Source organism: Acanthochromis polyacanthus, chromosome 13 (genome assembly GCF_021347895.1).
Source record: "Acanthochromis polyacanthus isolate Apoly-LR-REF ecotype Palm Island chromosome 13, KAUST_Apoly_ChrSc, whole genome shotgun sequence".
NCBI classification, from domain to species: Eukaryota; Metazoa; Chordata; class Actinopteri; family Pomacentridae; genus Acanthochromis; species Acanthochromis polyacanthus.
In genome coordinates, this window is record NC_067125.1 from 8,662,593 (window position 1) to 8,689,633 (window position 27,041).

Here is a 27,041-nt window from a genome sequence, read left to right on the forward strand (position 1 = left end):
TATGTGAATTTCTATCTTTCTGTTTGTGTAATGAGGTCCTTTGTGTTGCGCCGTATGTGTGTGTGTGTGTGTACTGGTGTAGCAGGCTGTGAAAGAGATTTTTTTGGAGAGCGCAATTCTGAAATGAGATCTGAATATTCATTGCGCCTAACACTTATTATTCCACCAGCGTGTTTAGCCCACGCGTTCAGGAGGCAGTAAGAAATTACAGACCTGCCCCACATATTTAAATTCATCTACAGAGGTGCCAGCAAGTCTAGCAGGGTCTGCCCAAATCGCAGCCTCAGGTGAAACGTTTCCCTATTCAGGACAGACATCTCAAATTTAGTCTTGCATCAGCTGTGTGTAATTTGTACACACATGGTTTGACAATATTTTAAATTTGTCTCTGTGTCAGTTTGCTTTTAAGGCATTCGTCTGACTAATTCATTTTTAACAAGTCCTAAAACTCGGCCTTGATGAATGACTTCTACTTGGCTGCTGTGTCATGTAACAAAACCTGAGAGGGGACCACTCAGAAAATCACTCATCTTTATCCTCACATTAGTCGAGGGAAAAATAAAAACGCAACAAGAGCAGCAGAACACGATTAAATCGCCATATCTGTCATCTTTGGAGGAAAAGATGGATGTGCGGATTACCTTTGGGGAATGAAGGCCTGTGACCCTTAAGGGGTTTTTCTTTCGGAGTCGGAGCGTCCTTGGTCAGCCCCAGGAGGGCCTTCAAATTGGCTCTCGCTGCCGGGTATGATTGATCGGAGGGATACAAATGGCCACCATCTAATTGTTTAACGGAGACGCAACACATTAGGCCAACAGGATGACACAAGCTTGGGTTAATCTATTTACTAAGAGATGTCTGCAATCCCATCCCTCTCCGTCTCAATCTCAACCCCCGCCGGTCACAGACCCTCTGCCCCCCTCCTCCTCCTGCAGCTTCTTCACCACACTGAAACTCAATCCATTGCTGGTGCTTGAATTCCAGGCCCCGTTTGAACTCAATCCGCAGCTAAAAGCAGGGTTTTGTTAGCATTAGCTCAAAGGCTAGGCTCCCTGGAGCCCCCGCTCAAAGTGATGAGAATGTATATAATGTCATAGATAATCCAATCATAATCGGTGGACCGCGAACCCCTCATTAATCATCCCACTGTAATTTTTTAAAAGGCAGATGGCCTGGAACGAGTAAGGTTACAGTAATCACCGAGGAGCAGAGGTCAAAGAATCGCTCCTTGTGAACTCGTAAGAGCAGATGCCGTAAAGAAATGCTACCTGGCATCAGTGGAAATGTGTTTTTGTGTGTTGCTTTGTTCTCTCTGCGTGGAGAGTAGGTGAGTGGGGTTGTTGGGCTGTTGAGGGTACTTGTGTGAATGTAGAAGGGGTTTTAAACTCCTACAGGAATTTTGCTAATGCTAGAACACCAAAGCACTGGAGATGTGAATGTCTTTGTGTCCCATATTTTTTTGTCTCTGCTCACTTGTGTGCCTTTTTGTTCACTGGTCTGCGGCTCTACCTGCCATATCGCGTTGTCTGCTCAAAACTCAATCCATACATAAGTGTTTCTCTGTTGACAACACTATCTACCCTGTGCCTATCTGTTTCTCTTTGTAATGTCGAGAGTATGTATGACCTAATTTTAGTGTTGTCACACTCCCTGAAGATAGGGGTTTGATTTGTGCAGAGGTGACGCACTGGAGGGAGGGGACGGGTGTAAGCCATTATCTGTGCTTTAACCTTCACATGTTAAAGGCGTCTCAACGCAGATAGCGCGGGTGCTTGAAATATGGCCTCATTATCAGCTGCAGCAGAAAGGGCTTGGAGATAAGATCGCACACAGCAGCTTTAATGAAAACCAATTGATTTGCTCTCTTGACGAGAAAAAAAAACGAAAGGTGTAGAGCTCATTTAATTTCATTCATACACTTTGTAGCAATGTATGTGCCCAGGGTGACCTGTGAATCTGCACAAAATGAAGTTAAGGAAAGTGCCTGACAGGCACTGAGGTAATCTTGGATCAGTTTTATGGATGCCAAGCATTAGATCAGGAATAGCGTATTGCCCTACTCTCCAGCTGTGGCAATTCAGCTGTGTGACCATATAGTTCTGTAAACGCCTTCAATTTTGAATGGCAGCCAAGTTCAAAGACAAATGGAAGTGATTGCCTCGTGGCCTGGCCCACTGTTTGACTTTCTCAGCGGGAGCAAAGATTGGGGGATTTAGGAGAGCAGCACAAAACAGACTCAGTGTCTCCAAAGCTGAAAACAACATGGAGGACTGGGAGAAAGCAGCAGGCTAAATATTTTCTTTCTTCTTTTTCTCTTCCTTTGATCATCTCACTAGCTCCCTCCCCAGTGACTTCCATCCAGGCGAAGGATATCACCAGACACACCATCTCCCTGGCATGGCAGCCACCAGACAGAGCCAACGGGGTCATCCTGGAGTATGAGGTCAAGTACTACGAGAAGGTGAGGGGTGCCGCAGGAGAGTCTGCACGTGAGATGCAGTCAAAAACATTCAAGCTTTTTGGAGATAGATTTGTTCTATAAGGCACAGAGTCAATGGAATTGTCTTTCTGTCTTCCTCAGGACCAGAATGAAAGAAGCTATCGAATCATAAAAACCTCTTCTAGGAATACCGACATCAAGGGCCTCACCCCGCTCACCTCCTACGTGTTCCATGTGCGAGCTCGTACGGCGGCCGGCTACGGGGAATTCAGCGGCCCGTTTGAGTTCATGACCAACTCCGGTGAGTTCAAAAACAGCGCCTCCGCTCAGCTCGAGCCGATGATATCAGCGCACGGCACAGCTAGAGAGGCTCGATGCCAGATCTTTCTCTCCTGTTTCTGAAAAGGCCTGCCATGATAGAATCTTTTATGATTTTGTCTCTTTCACTGTAGAGTCATTAATCAAAATAGCTGTCGACTGTAAAAGATAAATGATATTGTGCTCCAGCACCTGACTGGCAACTGGAGTAAGTTCCATTATTCAAGTGTGAGTATGAGTCTCAGTAGATGTGCCAGCCAAGGTTCAAACTATATGGGTTTTTGAGGAATGATACAGTTTTTGACATTTGTAGTTGGAAGCTGCTGTTAGATACTTTTTGCTTCTCATCAATGTTGTTAAATTTGATCAATGTAAAGCCAAAAGAAAATCAGTAGTCACTGTTTCCACCAGACTCTAAAGCGCTAGAATGATAACAGCCTAAACAGCGACTACGTGGGTGGACTCTGATCACAATTTCAAATTAGCCTCTCAAACCCCGCTGACCTGCCAGGGGGTCAGTCAGTACAATGTCATGCCGTGCAGCCAAAACTCGCTCAGGTCCACATTTTACATTCAAGTCGAGATCCCACAGTTTTACAAAGATTTCCATTTGATGGAAATGACCAGCCACAAAAAAAACACTTCAGTCTTGGGACAAGCTGTTAGAAAATATATCTAATTACTGTCAGACGGAGTGGAAAAACATGACCCTAAAGCTGCTTGTGGGAAATGAAGCGGGGAAAACTAAATGTGAAGGAAACTGAATTCAGGTGAAGAGCCAAGACCATATTCTTCTTATATATTTACAGTCTGGTTTATGTAATTCCTTCTAGTTCAAAGTACATTTTCTCTGCCTAGCTTTCACAGAACATCCATTGGGTCCCTCCTCCGGCGCATTTCCTTTTCTTTCTTGCCCCGTTTTGGGAGTTGTATTTATCTAAATAAATCTAAATAGGCCAGAGGAAATCACATATGTATGGATTCATTTAAGGGAAATTTATCATTTATATCAAGGGTGTCCAACGCATTTCAGTTCAGGGGCCACATTTAGATCAGTTTAATCTAAAGTGGACTGGAACAGTAAAATCATAACAAAATAACCGATAAATAACAACAACTTCAAATTTTTCCCTTTGTTTTAGTGCAAAAAAGTACATTCTGACAATGTTCACATTTAATAAACTATCTTATTACAAAACATTGTGAGCAACTTGAAATTTCTTAAGCAAAATAAGTGAAATTTTAACAATATTAAGCCTTAGTTTATCATTTGTGTATAACACCTTACAGATCACCGTGTCTACAAAGGCACAAAACATTTAGTCGCAGGTATCTGGAACTGAACAACCTCGTATTTTACAACTTGTCAAGATCTAGAAATTACTTTAAATGTCCATTCATTTCCACATCTGTGTAGTAATCCCTGACACATCACATCACACAAACTAAAGTGGGAACTATTAGGGTAGAAGGTTAAGTTGAATGTATAAAATGTTTACATAAAGAATGCATGAAAGTTGTGGCAGTGCATCAACAACAGGGTTTAACCAAACTGACACACATTATATTGGAGAATGACCAATGTCTTTAGATATTTCCACAGGAAGTATTCATTTTCACCTCTGTCATTTTTACACTTTGCAAAGTTACCCTGCAGACCGGATTTTGGCCCGCGAGCCTTATGTTTACATGGTAAATGGTTGTATTTATATAGCGCTTTTATCCAAAGCGCTGTTTAACACCCCTGATTTATATCAGTACATTTAACTTGACTTTATTTGACTAAAATATGGTTTCTCTGCACTAATAATATGTGACCATTCAAACTTAACCGTATTCATCTAGTTTTTCTTGACATTCAGATCTCGCCTAGTAAATATTATTCCACCTAACATTAACAGTTAGTTTGATGCACAGGGTCGCAGGGGGACACTGTAAGCCCAGGTGTCCCCTTTGTAATGCAGATAGACACAGCAGCGCATGATAATGACATGGTCAAGCACCCGTCCTAATGGGTCGTCATTGTCCCTCAGTGAGGCACACAGAAGACTTTATGGGCAGAATTGTAAAATGGAGGGAGAGGGAACAAACACTGTGTGTGGACAGACGCATGTGGAGGAAGTGGGAGGGCGATCAGTTGCTTTCACACACACAGAAAGTACACCGGCTCTTTCATGTGCGGCGACTCGATCGAGCATAATGATATTGACTTTGCTCTTTGTCTTCCCCCTTTTACCCCCCTTTCCTTTTATTTCACAGTCCCTGCTCCCATTATCGGCGACGGGGCCAACTCCACGGTGTTGCTGGTGTCGGTGGTGGGCAGTGTGGTCCTTCTCATCATCCTCATCAGCGCTTTCGTCATCAGCCGAAGGTGAGATCCATCCCATCCCTCTTCCTCTGCGTCCCTTCTGCTTTCTGTCTCTCCCTCTTGCCTCCCAGATGAGGGATGTCTTGCTTAGTACCGGCAAAGTAGCTGTCAGGAGATGGAAGTCTCTCCAAAAAACACACACAAACACACACACACACACACACACACACACACACACACACACACACACACACACACACACACACACACACACACACACACACACACACACACACACACACACACTGAGCCAGACAGCCAGTGCAACTTGCTCACGTCGAATGAGTGATGACTCGCCACACCGGAGACGTGATTGACAGCTCCGACAGCTGAAGAGATGCAATCAGCGACCCTTCGCTCCCCTGTCCTCTGCATCCATCCTCCCCCCTCCTCCCCTCATCCGTCTCCCTCTATCTCCCAGCTAGTGGCTGTAATCCTGGCCGCTAGATATTTTCCCCCGCTGTGGCTTGCTGACCGCCGTGAAGAAAATGAGAGAGAGAGAGAGAGAGAGAGGGAAAAAAAAACGAGAGTGAGGGAGAGCGACAGGAGGGTGGACAATGAGATAAGCGAGCAATGAAAAGTAGGAGATAGAATACAGAGGAGTGAGACAGAGAGGCATCAGGTGGATTTGCAGTGACCCAATCTCAGGGTGTTAACCAGCAAGCAGGACAAAGCACCGTCACACAGATGGGATTACATGCAGATGGGGCTGCCTCACCTCAGGGTGTTAACCACACTCCCCCTGTGTGTGTGTGTGAGTGTGTGTGTTTGTGTTTGTGTGTTGGGGGTGCAAGTGTGCACAAATCACGAGAAGAAGAAGTTTAGTAAGTGTGATGGCAGTGGGGGAAGGGGAGTGTTAATGCCCTGTGTGTGTATATGTGCCTGTTTATATGGAAACCAAGTCACTGTTTCCATGTGTGTGTTGAGGGTGATGGGGAGTGAAGGGGGCTGCTGATTGTGTTTATGTGTGTGTGTGTGTGTGTGTGTGTGTGTGTGTGTGTGTGTGTGTGTGTGTGTGTGTGTGTGTGTGTGTGTGTGTGTGTGTGTGTGTGTGTGTGTGTGTGTGTGTGTGTGTGTGTGTGTGTCCTCTCTTTTCCATGTGATTGCCTCTCTCTTTCTCTCCAGCCAAGCAGGTGGTTGTCTCAGCCTTTTTTATATGCATGTGACGGCCACTGTCATTGTGCTGCAGCGGCCATCCTGTGATTGTGGGGAGGGACTGTAATCATGTAGCCGTTTACCGTCATTATACAACCATAGAGGAGGACAATGTCTCGCACATCTGGTCATTTCCACCACTGACCTAACGCATCAATATGAGCACAGGTGTCAGGCCGCCTCAGGGATTTGGAGGGATTTAAGTGCACTTTCTCTTGGATTGATTTATAGCTTTTATACCCGCCTGGCTTGTCGACTCGGTGTTGTTGTTATAGGCTCGGTGCCCTTCAGGAACCTTCAGTGCTGGAAGAAAATCTTACTTGACTTTGAAATAAAAATGTACCTATTAAAACTAATATCTGCAAAGCATCAATAAAAGTACTTCTGAGGTAATATATTAGAAGTCTGGAGCTCGGCTGTTGTTCCTGATGCACTGATGGTAAAGCTAAAAGTGAAACTGATTTATATATAAAGTAATCTATAAGTAACATATTTTTAGAAAAAAAATCACATGCTTTGTGTGGAAATTCTTAATATATAACCTCAAAGGCTACTATAACTGTTAAGTAACTGCAGTTGGTGCTATTTTTTTCTCTTAAGTGTCGTCAACTGTCTGTTATATGAAGTCTGAGTAAATTTGGTATCTTGTACAAATAAAATCTTTGAATTTTTATTGTGATTTTTAGCATCTGTTTGCGCAAACTAGGGAACTTCTGTGGTGACACAGGCACAGTTCAGTGTTACTCTGTGTTTTAGCCTAAAGCAATTGTTTGGGAATTTGGGAAAGCACTTAAAGACACATTTTATATTTCTATTTTGCATTTACAAATGCGTTTACTAAACAGAGAGCTTTTGAATTTCTGGTAGGAGGTTTCCTCACCTTTCAGCAGAGCTATGCTTGCTATGCCCTCCATTTCTCGTCTTTATGCTGAACTAAGCTGACTTTAGCCTGATGTCTACGACAGACATTAGTGTGGTGTCCTTCTTCTCTTGAAACTTGCGGCCAAGAAAAAAATATGTGAATTTCCCACAAGATTTAACTATTGTTTCAGAGCTTTTAATAGCTTCTTTAAAAGTAGGAGCAAATATCAGGAAAAAGATGCCACAAAATGTAATGAAATACAATGCAATCAAATACAATATCTTTGTCTTAAGCTCTCTGTAATTCCCCCATTTGACAAACGAGACACAATGCAACAGAAAAGTAGTACTACTACTGGAGCTGGGATGTCCAAATATGGAATGAGTGGAAAATGGTTTTTGTCAGGGGCGGGGAGGCTGGCAAAAGGATAGCAGATTGAAGTTTCACAGGGCTGTTGATGTTGTACAAATAAAATAATAGAGATGGTCATTTTGATAAGCATCTTTCTTCCACAGTGTATTTTGTCCTTCAGTTTTAGTCTTAATTAGGAATTTGTGAATAGTATCACTATCACAGATTCTTGTTTCTGCTTAAGATGATTTGCTTTGCTGTCTGACCCCTGGCTGTCTGACATTTGATCCACAGTGACTGACCGTTCTGTTTTTTTTGCCCCCAGAAGGAGTAAATACAGCAAGGCCAAGCAGGACTCTGATGAGGAGAAACACTTACATCAAGGTAAATCATAATTAACACTCCACCTACACACTCTATAATTGAAAAACATTAGTGCTGTCAGGTGTGTTCATGTGCATGCACTCTAAACCGCAAATGAAGCCCATAAAGTGGGGGGAAAAACAAACTATTCTCAAGTTAATGCACTTGCATCCTAACATGCTCCAAACACCTCATTATCAAGTCATCAGCGCTGTTATTTGCGTGCCCCAAAAATTTCAAGTTAATGAGCTCCGTCTTCATCGGAGTCAGCCACAGTGACATGAAAAGCAACAGAGTCAGACAGTGAAGTGAGGTATGGAGAGAAGAAAGGAGGAGGAGGAGGAGGAGGAGGAGGAGGAGGAGAGGATCCATAGAGGAAGGCGGTGTAGCCTGCAGCACCGTGGAAATAAGGAACAGATGGAGAGTAGTTGCCAGAATGAATTAACCTTCATTATTTTCACTCCCTTCTCTCCCTTTCTGGGTTCTTTCCTTCCTTTCTTTCTTTACAAACATCTTTCCTCAGGAGTGAGGATCTACGTTGACCCCTTTACCTACGAGGATCCCAACCAAGCTGTCCGTGAGTTCGCCAAAGAGATCGACGCCTCCTGTATCAAGATTGAGAAAGTTATTGGCATTGGTGAGGAGATAAATTGTTTTGTTTTTAATCCAAACTCCAGCCATTTTAAATAGTTTTGATAAATGCGACTTGTATATGGCAACGTACTTAGGATAAAAGCATCTACCCAATGGAATAATAGATACTTATTTTCATGCAAATGCTCTGCTTCCAGCATAGTTTTCTCTTTGATTCATGTTTGCATGTGCCTCTATATCCTCTCATGTGCACTGCTTGAGAATAAAACCCATTGTCTTCCTGGACAATGCCATTTGGTATGCCTCTAGAGAGGTCAACAAGTTAAAAAAAAAAATCCGGCAAGGATAAATATGTTGTCCCTGCTATTCCTGTGGCCAGAGAAAAGTCATCCAATGACAAAATAATAAAGAGAAAGAATCAATATCCATTTCCCTCTTTCTCTCTGCTCCAGTGGGCGAAGGGGAGGAGGGAGTAAGGGATTAGAGACCCTGATCAATGTTTAAAGTGGAACCTGTATAAACCACACACACACAAGCACACACACACTGTTTGATTTGATTTATAGTGCGTGGATCAGACTGCTTGTGTATCATCTTTCCGCATTTTTCATCGCAACGGTGTGCTTTCAGGGGAGTTCGGCGAGGTCTGCAGCGGCCGCCTGAAGATGCCGGGCAAGAGGGAGATCTGCGTGGCCATCAAGACGCTGAAGGCCGGCTACACGGACAAGCAGAGGAGGGATTTCCTGTCCGAGGCCAGCATCATGGGCCAGTTCGACCACCCCAACATCATTCACCTGGAGGGAGTGGTCACCAAATGTACGTCAAGTAGGACATTTTGTTATATTTTTTCTCTACAGAAAGGTGCTTCACATAAGCAGAAGAAACTATTCTTCCGAAGTGAAATCACTACAGAATGTTGCACTAATGCTCAGCTCACACACACACACACACACACACAAACCCGCTTACACACACAATTACTATCACATTATAATAACACAGAAAGGGCATTCATTTCTGCTGCCTCCGTTAAAAAAAATGTAACAATAAATCACTACAAACTGCATCTGCGGTTATGGGTGACTTTGGAGAAAGGTGAGCATCGAGACAAACCAATCTTTGCTACCCCAAGGTGTGCATTTACGTGCTGGTGTGTGTTTTAATGCTCACTTTTGTTGCATAGGTTCTTGGGTAACTGATTTCGCACATAGAGATCGTGCTTGTTTTTGTGCTCAAGTGTTGACCGGACGTCCCATCCGGGGTATCCCCAGGTGGGTTTAGTCCAGATGGAAGGGGTCCAGCATCGGTGGGGCGGGGGAGGTGGTGTTAGAGGTAGCTGGGCAGTTGGGGAGGGGGTCTAATGGGTCCAGGAACAGGCCCTGTAGCACGCCACCAGACTCATTAATCATAGTGTCAGCTGTAAATGTGTTTGGGGTTAGGGAGTGATACCCTATCCCTCCTCTATCTGCTGCTGCGTGGCCACAAAACACCGGCCAAACCTCTCTCCCTCTGCCCTTGGCACTCTCTCTGCTGTCTCTGTGTTTCTCTCCCAGTTTTACACCTACCCCCGATGTTATTTGTTAGGTTAGATATGTGTGTGTGTCTCTGTGTGTGTGCACATGCGAATGTCTTGTCAGCACATGCAGACATACCTTTGATTGCATGCGTGTGCACGCGAGTGTTACCAAAGCTGATGGCCAGCCTCGACTCAGGTTAGATGGATGAAGTGCCTTAATGTGTCGTGACACAACAGCCCGGCCCTATCTGCACTAGATAATACCGTCTCTCTTACTGTTGCACACACCGCCTTCACACACACACACACGCACACACACACACACTTAGCCCAGCCGGAGCTGAAAGTGAACAGCAGCACTGGCAGAATTGCTTATCACCTATCACACCTCACACCACGGGGAATGACCTCTCAGACCTCACGGAGACAGAGTGGGAAAGACGGAGGAGAGGTGGACAGATGGACAGGAGGAAGGAAGGGAAACCAGAGACAAGCGGCAGCCAGGGAAGGTGCAAATAGAGACGCGGAGAGGAAGAGACAGGAAGGCGGTTAGGAGCTGATGGATTAGAGGAAAGACAGAAGAACACAGACGGAAAGCTGAGGGTAGTGGAACCACTGAACCGAAGGCTGGAGAAGAAAGAGCCAGAGCGAGACAGGGAGAGGAGAGAGAGATGAAGGAGACGTAGACGAGCTACGCAGCAGTGACAGGAGCCGACATGAAAGGATGGTGAGCCAAAGCAAGAAGGGCATCCGATAACTCCCACTCCACCTCCTTCCACTCTTACTCTGAGAGCTTGACACAAGGTTTGGGCAAATTAGTCCTTCACACTTGAGTGTGTCAGTGGAATCTATTAAAAATCCATTATTTGAATTGCACTCCACTCTCCATTACAATCAAGTTAGAAGGAATTCTCAGTCTGGCCTCAGTTTGCTGGCATGTCCAACAGAGCCAATTAAGGCTTATTAATTATGGAGGAACTCCAAATAGGCACTAAAATACATAAATGTGAAAAAAATCTCACACTGAAGAGTGCTGGCTGTAGTCTGCCATCCACAAGCCTGTATATACTTAATGTTTCTATCATGCTAGTGTGTAATTAAAATCTAGCTTCCATTAGAGCTTGAAATCAGACTTGATATGTTTAACGGCTGATTTACATAAAGTAAGAGCACGCTAATTTAAAAAAGATCCGTTTTTAAAAGCCAGATCTTTGTTTGCTACAAACGCCGGGGCCTCCGGAGAACATTTGCCCAACGTTCCCCCAATATTGTCCCCCTGTTGTGTTTTTCCCCATCTCCCCTGTTTTGTTGGCAGGTGATAATCGGCACACTGGTGGGGCCCTTGCCCGGAGTTCATTGCCAAAGGCGGCAGGGCGTATTCAGTAAACAAGGAATTAGCATGCAAATGGGCTAGAAGGAAGAGGGCGGGGCTGGGAAGGCGAGAGTTTAAGGTCGCAGGTCAGACGCTCCTCAGACTTGATTGCTGAGCTGTCAATCAGCCGTGGCCCTGGGGCAGAGGCACGCAACAAAGGGAACAAAGATGGCTGACAAAGAAGGCCCCCGCTCTCCCCCAACTTTAGCTCCACTTCCTCTTTTTGGGGCATCGCCGGAGCGCCCTGTAATTAATGGAGTGCCAATCACGCGGCGGGTAAGGCGGTGACTGACGGCCTCTTGGCATGGCGAAAGGCCTGCTGTGGAGTGGAGGAACTTCACCTTCAAGACCTCAGCTGCCAACCGCTCGGCTGGCTCCCGGCAGCTTTAGGCATTCTGCTGGAGCGCACGAGAGATTTTGCACAACCTCCCCTCAAGGCAGCAGCTTTAAGTCAGCACTTCTCTTCAAAGCAATAAGCTTTTAAGTCCACCTTAACTGTGCCACTTGAAATGGAACACAAAGAACAACGCTGTCCTAGGAGGAATTTGTGACAGCACTTTTCGGCATGTGTTGTTGCCATGGCTGGTTAGGCACCAGCTTGCTGCCGTTTTGGGACAAAAACAAGCCTGCCGCCCTTCCCTTCCTTCTTTTTATTTTCTACCCCTCTCTTTTTCTCTAGTCCTCTCCTCATGCCTGCGATCCCCCCTCATCCTCAGAGACAAAGACAGACAGAGACCCACCAGGGAATGTCCACCCTCCCCTCCGCCGGCCCCGGCTCAGATAAAGACACAGACGCTCCCCCAAGAGAGACGGAGAGGGACGGGGTGAGAAAGGCCACGGAGGAGTGGCAGGGATCGCAGGGAAAAGAGAGAGAGCGAGAGATAGTATGAGCGAGGGAGGGGAAAAAAGAAAGAAAGAGAGAGGGGCTAGCAGAAGAGTGACAGATGCGTCGAAAGTTGGCAAAGGAGAAAGAGGGCAAAGGGACAGTGAGCGACATAAATAGCGAGTCAGAGAGATTCTGGGTGGGTGACTGTGATGAGACTTTGGATAATGCGTCCAACGTCAGTTCATATTTGCATAAACACAAGATGGTGCGTGTGTGTATATGTGTGTGTCGTGGTGTTTTGTTTCAGTGGAGATGCCTCTGAATGTGGAAGGAAGGAAGGGGGACGTCAGGGCAACCGTAACACTGAGCTAATTAAATCACTACGGGACAGAGATGGATGGCCCAACATACTCACACACATACACACTCTCATACACAGATTCCCTGGAGAACGCCCCGCTGTGTCGAGCTGTGATGTGCATCGTTTACCTCCATAATCATCTGCCTTTCATTCTCTCACTCTCATCCCCCCCACCCTTCTCTCTTTCTCTCTCTAGGTAAGCCAGTGATGATTATCACAGAGTACATGGAAAATGGATCACTGGATGCATTTCTGAGGGTCAGTCATGCGTTTCTGTCTGCGCAAATGTGTGCAAGTGTGTTTGTGTGCGACACGGCTGCAGCGTGCTGATCCCATCTTATCTCTGTAATGTCATCCGCCCAAATTACAAGCGTTGGTTCACAAACATTCGCCCTAATCTTTATCCTCTCCTTGATCGACTTGCTGTTTTTTCTGACAAGGAGGTTGGCGCAGGTTTCACCTTTGTGTTTCTCAGGTTCACTGCACTTGAGGTTTTAATAATGCTTAGCAACCTGATCCAGTAAATACGTGTAGCGTTAGAGGGAAAATACGAAAATTAAAGCGGAATGCACAGTACTTTACTAGTTGTGTTATCTTAGGATCATTATTAGTGCACAAAAACAACCTGTTGAACAGCGCAAGACTCTGCGAAGTATCATTCCTCCTGTAATGTTACATCAACATGTTGGAACAAAGTTTCAATCCTATAATGATTAACTATGTATGATGTGTGAAATGTATAAGTTTTGATCATCAGTTGTAAACATGGCCATGAAGGCTTTGCACAGGTTTATAGACAGTTAACAAGTTAATACTTTTAGAATTGTCGGCAGCACATGTAGCAGAGCATCTATAACAGATGGTGGTGTGGAGTCAAATGTCTCACAGTAAGTTCCTAACTGCAAAGTTGGGGTCAGCCAGGCAGTTTCATGTTTTTCATGAAAACTCACTCTTTTATTCATGTGCTAACATAATTGCACAAGAGTTTTCTAATCATCAGTTAGCCTTTTAACTCCATTAGCTAACACAATGTAGCATTAGAACACAGGAGTGATGGTTGCTGGAAATGTTCCTCTGTACCCCTATGGAGATATTCCATTAAAAATCAGCTGTTTCCAGCTAGAATTGTCATTTACCACATTAACAATGTCTACACTGTAATTCTGATTGATTTAATGTTATCTTCATTGAAAAAAAAATGCCTTTCTTTCACAAACAAGGACATTTCTAAGTGACCCTAAACTTTTGAACGGTAGTGTATTTACTGATACATGTCTAACAAAACAGAACTGGGAAATTTAACAGAAAATCATTATATAAATACTGCGACCAAGTCGAAATATGTTCAGATGCATGTTAAACAAATTTGTAAATGTTTCAAATGACAGTAAGACTTGGATAAACGATATTTAAACCTTTACTTTCTTTTCTGCAGAAGAACGATGGTCGTTTTACAGTCATCCAGCTGGTCGGCATCCTGCGCGGCATCGCATCAGGCATGAAGTATCTGTCAGACATGAGCTACGTTCACCGTGACCTGGCAGCTCGCAACATCCTGGTCAACAGCAACCTGGTGTGCAAGGTGTCCGACTTTGGCATGTCCCGAGTGTTGGAGGACGACCCTGAGGCTGCGTACACCACCAGGGTGAGTGTGTGTGTGTGTGTGTGTGTGTGTGTGTGTGTGTGTGTGTGTGTGTGTTGGTGAACGTGTGGTCGACTGAGTCAGTGGTCTGCTTGCCTGTCACCTTACTTGTCAGCTTTCATAAATCAGCCTAACTTTCAATTACAGGGAGGGAAGATCCCCATCCGCTGGACGGCCCCAGAGGCCATCGCTTATAGGAAGTTCACCTCGGCCAGCGACGTGTGGAGCTACGGCATCGTCATGTGGGAGGTGATGTCATACGGCGAGCGACCATACTGGGACATGAGCAATCAAGACGTAAGTCTAAGGAAATGTAATTATACACAGACAGTCATTAATAATACACAGCTTTAATTAGTGTGTGATAGTAGAGCAGGGTTCTGTCAAAGAGTTTTAAAAAAATGCTCCATCATTTTAACGTGGTTACATAATCAAATCCTGCAGAGGTGGTAAAACACCAGCAGTATATTCCCTTTCCTCATTACACACTGAATTCACATTTTCAGTTCCACTACTAATGATAAGAATTTAATTTATTCTTAACCAAATGTCTTGCATGAGTGCCTCAAGTAAGGTAATTAAAAATTAAGTTATGTGTTTAAAATTAGAGGAAAAAACACTGTCAAACCGCCTACAGTTTTATTACAGTTCAACTCAAACTCAGGATCAAAGTGGCTTACAGCTGCACTAATCTACTTTATAGGTGATCAAGGCTATTGATGAGGGCTATCGGCTGCCCCCGCCCATGGACTGCCCCGTGGCGCTTCATCAGCTCATGCTGGACTGCTGGCAGAGAGAGAGGGCCGACCGGCCAAAGTTTGGACAGATTGTCAACATGCTGGACAAGCTGATCCGCAACCCCAACACCCTGAAGAGGACCGGGGGAGAAACCACTGTCAGGTGAGAGGGCAGGACCGCAGGCAGACGATAAATAGATGTGATGTTAAGATGATTTGTAGTGCAGATGTGGAGTTCAAGAGGAAGAGAGAAGAAATGACAAGATTAATGAGTCCACATTTAATGTTTTCAATGTGGAACCTCAACTATACCAGAGCAAAACAGAAAAGAAACTAGAAAAAAGCATATTATTGGCTTCTCAGAATTGTGTAAAATCTCTAATTCCATAATAACAATATTATAATAATGATCATTTTACCACATTATGCCTCTAAACATTGGATAAAATAAAGCAACAGATCTTTTTAGCAAGTGGGAACAAGGGCTTGTAGGACGATGATGCTAGTAGCATAGCTGGAAAATACCATTCCAGATAGAAAAAGCCAAGAAATCTGAGGATTTTTTAAAAGTAATTGATTATTATGCAAGGTGATACCACTTAATCTTTGCAATTTAGCTTGATTTCATTGCTAAGCTAGAAATAACAATTCAGAAAAAAATACTAGTGTGGTCCCCAATTTTACTGAAGCTAGAATTTTTCATTAAGTTCACATAGAGAAGCTGCAAACACATTACCTTACATTGAATGCTTCACACAAAGAACAGCAGAATGGAATCTGTTGGTGCTATCTAACTGGTCACATCAACACAAACACATGCACACATCTGCTATTCTCTCTCCGGTGTTTACATTCACCATTAAACACTATCTACCGGCAACGCGTGGCTTTTTCAGCACAAATACCCTCCGTAATGGATTTCTCTGCAAACTAGCTTTAATGGTGCTGTACAGTCAGGAATGTAGCCGCTCTAACAGGCGAGGGGAGAATTACGATGTAACGCCGAGTTAAAAACAAACATGACCCTACATCTCCGACACCATTACTCTCGAGCGGCTAAAAGTCTTAAGAATGACCTATGTGTGTTTACAGACTCGACGCGGGCCGGCCGGAGTCTGTTTGAGTTTAACAAGTGTGTGAGCGCATGCGAGCGGGTTCCACACACACACACACACACACACACACACACACACACACACACACACACACACACACACACACACACACACACACACACACACACACACACACACGCTCACCTAATGGGACACAGCAAGACTGAGGGGGGAGTCCTTGTGGAGTAATTAGCAGAGCTGAATCCTATAAATGCAGCTTTTACAGTTACAGAAGTGAAGGAGAATGTAGAGTGTGTGCAAAAAGGGATTCCTGTGCATAATCTTTTCCACGTACTAAGTAGAGATGACTTAATAAAGGCTCTGACACTCCGCTCTCGCAGCTCTACTCAACATCCTTTTTAAAAAGGAGAGTACGATAAAGAGAGATTGCGAGAGAGAGTCACCAGAGCGGGACGACACCGCTGCCGACTCAGACTCACCGGCCCCCTGTAAATGTTTCATGGCCGACGGCACTGCTGCAACAGAAAGGAGGGGAAAAAAAGCAGTGAAAAAAGAGGGAGGTAAATCTGCTGATGAATATCTGAATGTGACTCCACCGCGCTGTAAAACTCACCCAAGTGTGCTCGGGTTGTGTGTTTTCTGTGAAATAAGGATTAACTAACTGTGTCGGTCACACCGAAGAGGAACTGTGTTTGACTTGGCTCACTTTATAGTAGGAGCTGCACAACAGGGGCGCAAAAACAGAGGTGAATCTGACCAGTGTGCTGATTCAATCAAGGAGGCAGATGTGCTGATTTGATCAAGGGGGAAAAGCTTGAGAAAAATGTAGCATGTAGCAGGAAGAAGGAAACTAATTCCCGTAATGCTGCCGCTGCTGCGGTTATCATGAATCAGTGGCATTCCAGATCATTACATTTCATGTCAAAAGTGCTTAAACAGAATGTGACTTTCATCACCAGTGTGCAGACTGTTGCACAGGTCATGTTGTTGGTGCAGCAGCTTCAAATTCTGACTGTAAATACAGAATTAAACTGACAGCTGAGACAACATGTGGGTCATTCCAGAATTGGAGGACATTTGGGCTTCAAACTTTTGAAAAATACATTTCTCTCTTATTAATTTCTGCTACATATTCATCAATAATAGGTAATAAACTGCCAAAGACTTGGCTCAGCTTACACATCTCTCAATGGTATCATTTTTATTCCATGTTTTATTTGTTGTTTGCTGACCCTAATCGCAGTAACAGGGTTGCTAATCCATGCTAATGTTAGCTTTTTCTCGGCAGTAGAAGCTAGATATTTAGCTAGCTGTTACTGCTGACCAAGAGGACAAACTGACTGATGGAAATAAAAAAAGTAAAGAATATGCATAACAGGGTTACGAGGTCGAGTGAGACATTCAGTCAAGGCTGACAATCTTATGAAAATCTGTAAAATAGAAGAGAAGACATAGCTTTGCTCTACACATTCTTCAGGAAAACTGTTTGACGTTAATTCCATTGTTTCATGTGATTCACTGTTTTCTTCTTCTTCTACCAGCTATAAAGGTTTTGCTAACAGGGTTGTTGTGAGACACATGTTCCATGCATAATAATTATTATTTAAAATATTGTGTTTATTAAAAAAATCACACAATTCAATTTGGTCATCATTGGGGTGGGACAAGAGAAAAATGGCATTTTAGGGTGTACTCCAGATTTATTTGAATAATATTTTCAAACGTTCTTTTCTTCTATTTTTTTTTTTTTTTAAATGCTCTCCAAAAAAGTACATTTACTGAAAGTTTTAGTATTTTGCTCATGGATTATTTGTAATTGATGGGTGGGACATAAAATGTCCTCTAATTTTGGAATGACCCATATGTAGGACTCAAAGAAGTTTCAGTTCATGAAATGAATTCTCTAGTTTTTCCCCTCCACCTACTACAGGCCCAACACCACCCTGCTGGAGCCTGGGAGCCCCGAGGCGTCGTCAGCTGCGGGCACGGTGGAGGACTGGCTGCAGGCCATCGGCATGGAGAGATACAGCGACAACTTCACTGCTGCCGGCTACACCACTCCAGAGGCTGTGGTCCACATGACGCAAGAGTGAGTAGGAGAATATAAAGGAAGAGGAGAAGGAGGAGAATAAATGATGTGACAGCAAGAAAGCGCACATTTTTTATTGAAAGTGATAAAATTTTAATGTCAGTCAATGTTGAATAGTATAAGAGTTATTTTACCTACATTTCTCACTGTTTTCTGAGTATTTTCAGCAGCAGAGCTCATTTATTGATTAAGTGATGTTGTAGGTGGCTTCCATACAAGCTACATTTCCCCAAACATTTTGAAATAAAAACTGAAGACTAGACACCACTCATGTCCATACATTTATATGGTTTAGCAGTTAACATTAGCTAGCAGCTTGTCAACAGCTATGTACTTGCTAACTAGCTGTTTTCACTGTACAAAGACAGAAAATGAAGAAAATGAAGTGTAAAAAGTACATAAAGTAGCTTCCCGTGCAGTAAACTACTTTTGTTGTGTTGGTATAGGTTATCTTTGCTACTTTTCTTTGGTTGTAGTGTAACTAGTTAGCACAGCTCACTACACTTTTCAACTAGGCTAACCTTCCCACAGTAGTGTCATTTAACAGCTTTAGAAATGTCAGTATTACACATAAATATTCTAATTATCTCATTAGGTTTGACTTTATAAGTTCAAACGCAATATGAATATGCCCAGAGATAATACTTGTGTTACAAATGTTATTTTCATATGTCTTTTTTTGTTGGTATTTGATTTATTATTACAGCTTTCTAAGAAAATGTCACAAAAAAAGGAGCTGAAGTACATTTCTCAATACTTTGATATACCCTAATGCAAAAACAAATGCAATGTTCTCTTGAAACAAAATCAAAAAGCTTAATTTAGTTGATTAACGAGAGCTAAAAAGGAAGATTGATATTACTGTTGTATATAATAAATATAAAGCTTCATCCAGCGGCCAGCTAGCTCCGCTTAGCACCCACAAAAAAATAACTTTTAATGGGAAAATAATCAACCTGCTCTGTGCAAAAGTAACAAAACATGGTGTATCACAGAAAAACAACACCAACAAATGTTCTTTTTTCATGCAGACCTTTTGTTACAAAAACATAAATGTAAAAAAGGACAAAAACAAACTGGACACCTGCTGCCTTCATATTAGCATACATTGTTATTTTTAGTTAAACTAATCTGCAAAAAGCTAAAAAAATTTTTTAAAAAGAAGCAAAAAAAAAAAATGTCCCAGCCCTTGTTGCTTTTCTGTAATATTTTCATTTAGTCCAGTTAAAATTACAGGATTACAGAATTGCTGTATTGGCAAGTGGAACTCCTTAAACAGCAGTTAAACTGTCAGGCCGGTTTCCACTGGAAGGCTGTAAAATTCATCATGTGGATCAGGCCTTCGTGTGTTTGTTATTGTTGTCTTCGGTCCTAAAAGGCCTCTTTTTCTCCATCCTTTTCAGGGACATGGCACGCATAGGCATCTCCTCGGCAGCACACCAGAACAAGATCCTGACCAGCGTCCAGGGAATGCTGTCCCAAATGCAACAGATGCAAGGCAGAATGGTTCCCGTCTGAGAGATTCAAACAAAGAAAAAGGAAAAGGAAACAAAGCGACTTTTGTTTCTTATGAAAAAATTAATAAATAACAAAAAAGATAAATGTTAAAAAAAAAAGAGACAGACAAACTATGAAGAAATAGTTTACCTCATCCATGCACTTTAAATTGGATCTAAAAGAAAAGAAGACGTTGATGAAGAAGAAAAAAAGTGGTGAAAATGGCACTTTTTTCAAAAATCAGACCTTTACCTTGCCCTTTTTGTTGTTTTGGAGAGTGGGACGCTTCTGTCTGCAGCATTTATGGATAGATGGAGGGACGGCTGGAAAAGTGCTTCCGAGAGGCCAATCTGGAGTGCCTTTAATGGTCTGGAAGGAAAAGTGAGCGAGAGGGGAATCGTACCTTTCTTCCTCCTTTTGGGCAGAGCGTTGTTTCTGGAACTTTCTTTCTGGAATAATCCGAGGAGCAGATTTTTTTGATTTCCTGTGACTGTGTTTATTGTACATGAATTATTTCTGTGGGACTCACAGGCTGCCCCGGCCACCATTGTTCTCTCTCTCAGCTGGATCTGTTTGATATCTCCCAGGCAAAATGGAGGATCCTAACCGTCAGATATAAACAGTGAATCTCTGAGAGGTTGAGGGGTTGGGGAGATGGCGGTGCGGGGAGGGCTTATTTTAAGGAGCTTTTGTGTTGTGTGCTCTGTTCTGGCCTTGTTTTTCTCCCAGAACGCTGTATTTTCTTGTCCTCAGGACGTTGCTGAGAATGTCTTTGATCTTCCAGAGGAGCTTTCCCACTCCCCTGTCTTCCCCCCTAAAAAATTTGCCCTCCTACACCTTTGATAAATACACAATTTGGATTCTTCCATTCATCTCCCCATCTGAATCAAAGCTCCCACCCCTCACACTACTGCAGGACCAACCAGCTCTTCCTCACCTCTTTTGATGGACACCTGTTTGGACCAGTTCAATTGGCTTCACAGACGGGACGAAAGATGAAGGAATTTATTGGCGAGACTTACCCGGACAAAAAGGCAGCGTGGATGCAGAGTGAATCACAATCATCAGCATCATCTTCGCCAGGAAAATAAACAAGAAAATACACGGAGGATTACTCAGCCCGTCATCAAGGTGAGGATCAATAGTCTTTTATCATTCTGTTTCCAAGTCTCAGCACAGAAACAGCTCTATTAAACAAAGCAAGTAAAGAAATTGGATTAAACCTCCCTTCATTATCACAGTGTGCTTCTAATATCAAGTATGTCTAGCCACAGAGTGCCTATAAGAGTCATTAGACCCCCCCGACACCCCCATCACAGGCCCCACCGGCTCTAGAAACTGTTAATTAACAAGCAGGTTGGCGCCACCCAAGGCAGCAGGAGCAGATCAATAGCCACTGGTCTGTGATCAGTCTGCGGGCCTGATGCCTCTGGCATATTAATGAGAGGAATTAATCAGCGGCTGACTCCCACTCAGCCGAACAGCCCAGCAGAGCTCAGGAAGGAACGAAGGGAAGGTGCTCTTAGGTGTACCTTCAGAGCCAGCATCGACTGAACTGAGGGTCTTTATTTATTTGGTTCATTGGCTTCTACACTAAGGTTCTCTTTTTGGGTAACCCTTGGCCTTATTCTGTTGGTTGAAAACCGTAATATATGCACGTAAATTAACACTTGCCAACAAGATGGTAAAATATAGATTTAGCTCATTCAGCAAGTTCAAGACTGATCTCTGCTTACATAAGTAGTCTAATTAATGCAGCAGTATTGATTTCTTTGACACACTCAGTTGCCAGTTAATTGTGTCGTGCAAAATTAGCTAAAACTATCACAGTCTAATAGAAAACTATACATCTGTGAGGACTGAACCATTTAATTAAAACTGTCTGAGAGGAGTTGATTCAGTTTTATGGTCATTTTGGAGACTCTACTTAGTGCTGTTTATAGGTCTGCAGCTGATGAATATTTCCATCATGATTCGTCTGCCTTTTATTTTCAAAATTTTTGTCTATAAAATTGTGAAAAAATTATGTAATAATATCCCAGAGCCTAAGGTGATACGTGCTAACACCGCTCCCTGAAAATATTTTATTTTTTTATTAATTTATGACAAAGAATCCTTTGACTTTCTCGCTGATTAATCAACTAATCATTTTAGCACTATGTGTGATTTGTATGTCATTGCACTCAGTGATGTCTCTAATAATTACCTCCGCCAGGAGGTTATGTAATCACCGGAGTTTGTTTGGCCGCCAGGCCATCTCTCAATTGTCCTTCGACCTTCAAAAAATTCCTGCATCCAGACGGTGATTCGGATCACCTCCAAAATCTAATCGATTCTTACTTGTGCTCTTCCGGACATCCTGTAAAAAATTTGGTGAAAATCCGTCCATGACTTTTTGAGTTATGCTGTTAACAGACAAACAGACAGACAGACACACACACACACACACAGACGGACAGACAGACAGACAGACAAACGGCATGGCGGAGGTATGCGCTCTCCGAGTGCTTTTCTAGTTTGACCATGCTCTTTGGATCAGTGTGCACAGGCTAAAATGTTAAAAACTGAAGTCTACTTCTTGTCCGGAAGAAAAGATCTGCATATTTTCCATAGATGATCTAAAAGGGCCACAGTGCATTGAGTGCATTCCACCTGAAATTAGTATTTTCAGCATACAAAGTCATTCTTACCTGGTTGTTTTATTCTAAAATTATAACACACCAGCGTGTACCTGCCCATATTCATATGATTCCTGACAATAAAAGTGTATCAGCTTGTAATCCCACAGCGTTAGCTACTGAGGAATATAATGCAGATAAATGAATCTCCTGTTTTTGTTGATATGCCATGTTGGCTGATAAACTGTCTTATACAAACTGCTTTTTTCTGGAGTTTACACTTGACCTTTTGGCCGTCTGTTTGAACAAAATGTAGCCACACTGAGGAATGATGAGTTCAGACCAAGCAGTCTCCATTAGGTTGGACAAATTTAAAGATGGAGAAACACAAACGGCGCTTACAGGTACTCTTCTCCTCCAACTGCCAAAAATAACGGAATAATTACAGACGGCTTACCTCATAAAAATAACACGGACAACAGTCTGATCGATGAGACTTTGGTCTGATGCACATCAACCGGCCAACCGGTTGATCTGGATACTTTGGCGCTAATTGTTACATTTAAATCATTTATCTCATTTAAAAGAAAAAAAAAGTACATAAAACAGAACCTATGATAAATATTGATAGTTACTGGGCTGTAATTTATCATTATTCCTGCCGAAGGAATGCCGACGAATTAACAAAGGATTTATTTCTGTTGGCAGATAAATCCTGGTGTAATACTCCTGGCCTTACAGCAAGCATTCATCTAATACACATGCTCATTAAATATCTATTGGTGCGCTTTTGATGTGTGCCAATAAGTCAAGGGCATGTTTCAGAGAATATGTACACACAACAGCATGTGGTACGCAAAAGTTAATACACTGCCGCCACGAAATCCATATTTTCCCCCTGTAGGCCGGCCGTTCACAGTGTCTGGATGCTCTGGTGTTGGCGCTGGATTGTGTTTAGCAGATGAGTCGAATGTTCCATGGAGCTGGAGAGCCGCATTGTTGGTCAGAAGTGGATGCCAAGCAGAAATTGTTTACATTCGTAACCACCATGACTGATGCAGCCTCTCCCCCCGCCTTTTTCTTTCTCCACAGCTGCCGCCGTCCATCATAAACAGGATCCCGGCCTCGCTCGCCATGACCAGAATTCTTCCCGCTCTTCCTCTTTGTCTTCCTCCTCCTGCTTACCCCTCCTCTCCTTTTGGGGTCACCGAGATGACAAATCCATCCCGCCAAGCGTCTGGGGCGTCCGCCGTCACAACACGTCGACTTGACAGACTAGTCACCCTCCGCTTGTGGCCGTCCAGCGATGTGCTGGAATTACTATGAATGATTCAACAGCATAAAAAAAGAGACAATAAGAAGAATGTAATATAATCGAGAAGCCCTGCTCCAGCGGATAATGTACTTTTTTTTTTTTTGGAAAGTTTCATTTTATTTTGTTGAGTTTTTTTTTTTATTGTTCTGTTCTGTTTGCATGTAAAATAACAAGGATTTGATTTGAGCGTGCGAACGCAATGATGTGTGTGTGTGTGTGTGTGTGTGTGTGTGTGTGTGTGTGTGTGTGTGTGTGTGTGTGTGTGTGTGTGTGTGTGTGAGAGACAGAGAGAGAGCAAGTGTGTAGCTCTATGAGTGACAACGTCTTTGAAGTACTATCAGTGATTGTGTCTGTTTTCATGCCACTGTGGAGGAGGAGGAGATAACAGAGTTGTATAGTTTTTGATAAAAAAAGAAAAACCCTGGACTTTTGTTTTCTTCTTTTTTTTTTTTTTTTTAGTTTTGGGCTTTTTGTGTCGTCTAAAAAAAAACAAAACAGTGTAAGGTGTGTTGCTCACGTTGTGCAAACTCTACTCAGCAACAGCATTTATTAAACAGCTTTCTGGAATGCAACCCATCTCTGCTTTGGCAGTAACAGCGGCTTGCGAATGGACACACAGAGACGCAGCTAAGTGTGACTAAAAGCCTCCTGTGCATACAAACACACCAAGCAGACTGGAGTTTGGACTCTCTGAGCTCATGACAAGTCGAGGAGGAAATATCGGAACCGTCTTTCTCTATTCGGTGGCGGACGCAGTTTGAAATGACATCCTTGTACACAGAAAAGTGAGGAAAAAAAGGTGTTTAAGAAGGGAAAACTGTGGGTTATTTTTATTTTTTTCCAGAGCACATCATACAGCTACAGGTTTTACCCAATGGACTATATTCCTTTTGTTCCTTTATCTTTTAAAACTATACTTATGTGAATGTTTTTTGAACTCGTAAGCGACGCTTCATATAATACAAAACCACCTCCGTCCTTAATACAGCTCTACTGCTCTTTCCTTTTTTGGCAATGGTTTTTTGGGGTTTATCTATCGAAAAGGACCTGTTTGGAAATATGCAAGACGTGTTGGGAAGGAGAAGGAAACCAGAATGTACTGTAAAATACTTTTTTCCTTTACTTAAATGTCGGATGATTTGAAAAGACAAAAATGAAAAAATATTAACAAAACGCAAGAGTTAATGTTTGTCATTGTATGCCTTCCGATGCCATATGATCTAGCCATGTAGATCTAACATTCTCTCAATCTTTTTTTGTATTTTTTTTTTTTTTTGGACATGATCATGATTTTTTTTTTATTTTGCATTGTTTTGTTTTTTTTGGTCGAGGAGCTCTAGGTACATGTAACTTATGTCATTTATTTATGTCCTTTTATATCTAGTTTGTAAAATAATAGCCTAAAGTGAAGAAAATAAAGGGGTGCCAAAGTGCATTCTTATTAAAGTAGAAACTATATGATGATCTCCGTGCCTCTCATTCACACACACACACACACACACACACACACACACACACACACACACACACACACACACACACACACACACACACACTGCAATAAAGGCAATCAGCATTTTCATCTGTTATTGCCATCATTACGTCTGTAGAGGAGGGCCGATTACCTAACTACCACACATTGATTACCACATTATATGATTGTATCTAATGGAGGGGTTATGTAACAGAAGGAACTGGCCAATATAGCACATGAAGCACTTTCTTGGCCTCATCTGCGCTTTCTATTTTTCACCGTCGCTCAAATAACTTACACACACACCCGCAAAATGATTAAAAAAAAGGCCTGACTTTTGGCAGTTTGTCCCCTCCGCTGCACATGTTCAGCAGATATCATGACTCCGAACTGAAAGCCTTGGCCCTCAGCTCCTCTCAGGCCTTGAGGCAGCGGCGAGCGCCACTCACTTGGCACGGTGTGTGAATGTGTGTGTTTAATCAGAACAACATCTGCTTCCTGCATTCATTTCCAGCAGCGATAAACCGCTGATTGTCCCGAGTCTTTGATAAGGCCCGGGGAGCTGGAGGAGGAGGGGAAAGAAAGGACAGTTTTAGAAACGGAGCTTGTGCAAACGTTGAGCCAAATGGTGTTTTACACATTTCCTGAGACATCACCAGCACGAGGCATGCATGCATTAAAGCTCTGTAGTTTGCACTGGGAGATGGTTATCGGCCTCAAAGGGAAAGTATGCCTCCTTTACAGACTGTTGGCAAGCTTTAAGGGGAACCCAGAAGATTAGTGGAGCTGAGATTGATAAATATCCTCCAAGCTGAGAACATTTATTTTTTAGTTAGATTTGACGACTTGCCATAGTATTTGAATTCAAAAAAACAACTTTAAAAAAGGCAAACAATGCTTGTATAAAGTATGTAGGGTCATCATTCTTGACCTTGGACACTAGCTTGACAAATGCTCTTGTCTGAGAAACATAAAACTTTCACACATTTTTATGAAAATCCATCTATGGGGGAATTTATCCCCAAGAGAGCTTGAAAATCTGCAGCAGATTTAAAACCACTCCATACAACACTTCAAGATATTTCACTCTGAAACACAACTATAAACCTTGTGGTGGCACAAAAACAGAACTCGGGATCACTAGAATCATTAAGAGTCATCTTCTGGGGATCGTGAATGTCTTGAGTAAACTTTAAAGCAATCCACTCAATGTTGATGAGATATTTCAATCTGGACCAAAGTGGTGGAACAGTACAGCGAAAATCAAGGTGTGATGCTAAAAAAAAAAAGAAAAACGCATTGGCAAAAGCAACATGACAAATGCAGTTTTAACTGAAAAAGAAAAGTAGGACAGAAGAGGACAAAGTGAGGTGGAGAAACCCAGACAGGGAGAGTTTGGGAGTGCAGGAAAAACTGGCCGTCTGCTGGACTTGGCCAACCAAAGTAAGCTAAGTCATGTTGAAAGTTCAGGTAGTGGCCATGATTTGACTGGAATGCTGCCGTCCACTTAACAAAATCAGCACAATCCAACACCTCTGTCAGTAAAGCTTTTCTTTTTGCTTGGGTTTCTCAAGGAGACAGCCCAAGAAAACTTTTCTTCCAGGTACTCCAGCCTGTGATCCTTTTTATGGGTAGAAATACAACACAGATGGCGGAAAAAAAAGGCCATGCAGTGTTTGGATCTTTGAAATTGAAATTCCAAATAAATAGTGGTAATGTGGCTTATGTAAGCCTGGCATTCTCCGACTTACATCTATATTGGACAACTCTGAGGCTCAAGTTTTACTTCCAGTGCCAAAATTCATGGTCAGTGGCGAAAGCAGTGTTGCCCTTTGTGTAACAAGACGTAAAGCATCCAACCACAATCTTTTTCTAACCTTAGCTGCTCTGTGCAGATGCTGTAGAATGCATAAATTTGAAATACTGACATTCAGTATAACCCAGAGTGATGCAATGTGGACATTTTTGCCTGCAATATGGGTTATTTATTCACATTATTCATAAAAATGAAATGGATCCTCTTGAACCTTGTCTCAGCTGTTATGTCTCAATCAAGCCTCACTCCAG

General features: G+C 42.8%; 1 protein-coding gene across 3 annotated transcripts in view; it reads left to right on the forward strand.

Annotated features, from left to right (window-relative positions):
• epha4l (eph receptor A4, like) overlaps positions 1-24,958 on the forward strand; it is a 63,402-nt gene extending 38,444 nt beyond the window's left edge. Inside the window, exons 6-18 of one of the 3 annotated variants that reach the window (XM_022222527.2) lie at positions 2,337-2,461; positions 2,582-2,741; positions 5,018-5,129; positions 7,820-7,878; positions 8,381-8,494; positions 9,082-9,267; positions 12,723-12,784; positions 13,962-14,171; positions 14,316-14,465; positions 14,872-15,068; positions 17,912-18,070; positions 19,474-20,698; positions 23,278-24,958. In XM_022222527.2, coding sequence (XP_022078219.1) covers positions 2,337-2,461; positions 2,582-2,741; positions 5,018-5,129; positions 7,820-7,878; positions 8,381-8,494; positions 9,082-9,267; positions 12,723-12,784; positions 13,962-14,171; positions 14,316-14,465; positions 14,872-15,068; positions 17,912-18,070; positions 19,474-19,588 — 1,649 coding nt within the window. In that variant the 3' untranslated portion in view covers positions 19,589-20,698; positions 23,278-24,958. Of the gene's footprint in view, positions 1-2,336; positions 2,462-2,581; positions 2,742-5,017; positions 5,130-7,819; positions 7,879-8,380; positions 8,495-9,081; positions 9,268-12,722; positions 12,785-13,961; positions 14,172-14,315; positions 14,466-14,871; positions 15,069-17,911; positions 18,075-19,473; positions 20,699-23,277 lie in introns of those variants that run through there. The other 2 variants (XM_022222534.2, XM_051957862.1) reach the window with 2 other exon arrangements.
• The last annotated feature ends 2,083 nt before the right edge of the window (positions 24,959-27,041 follow it).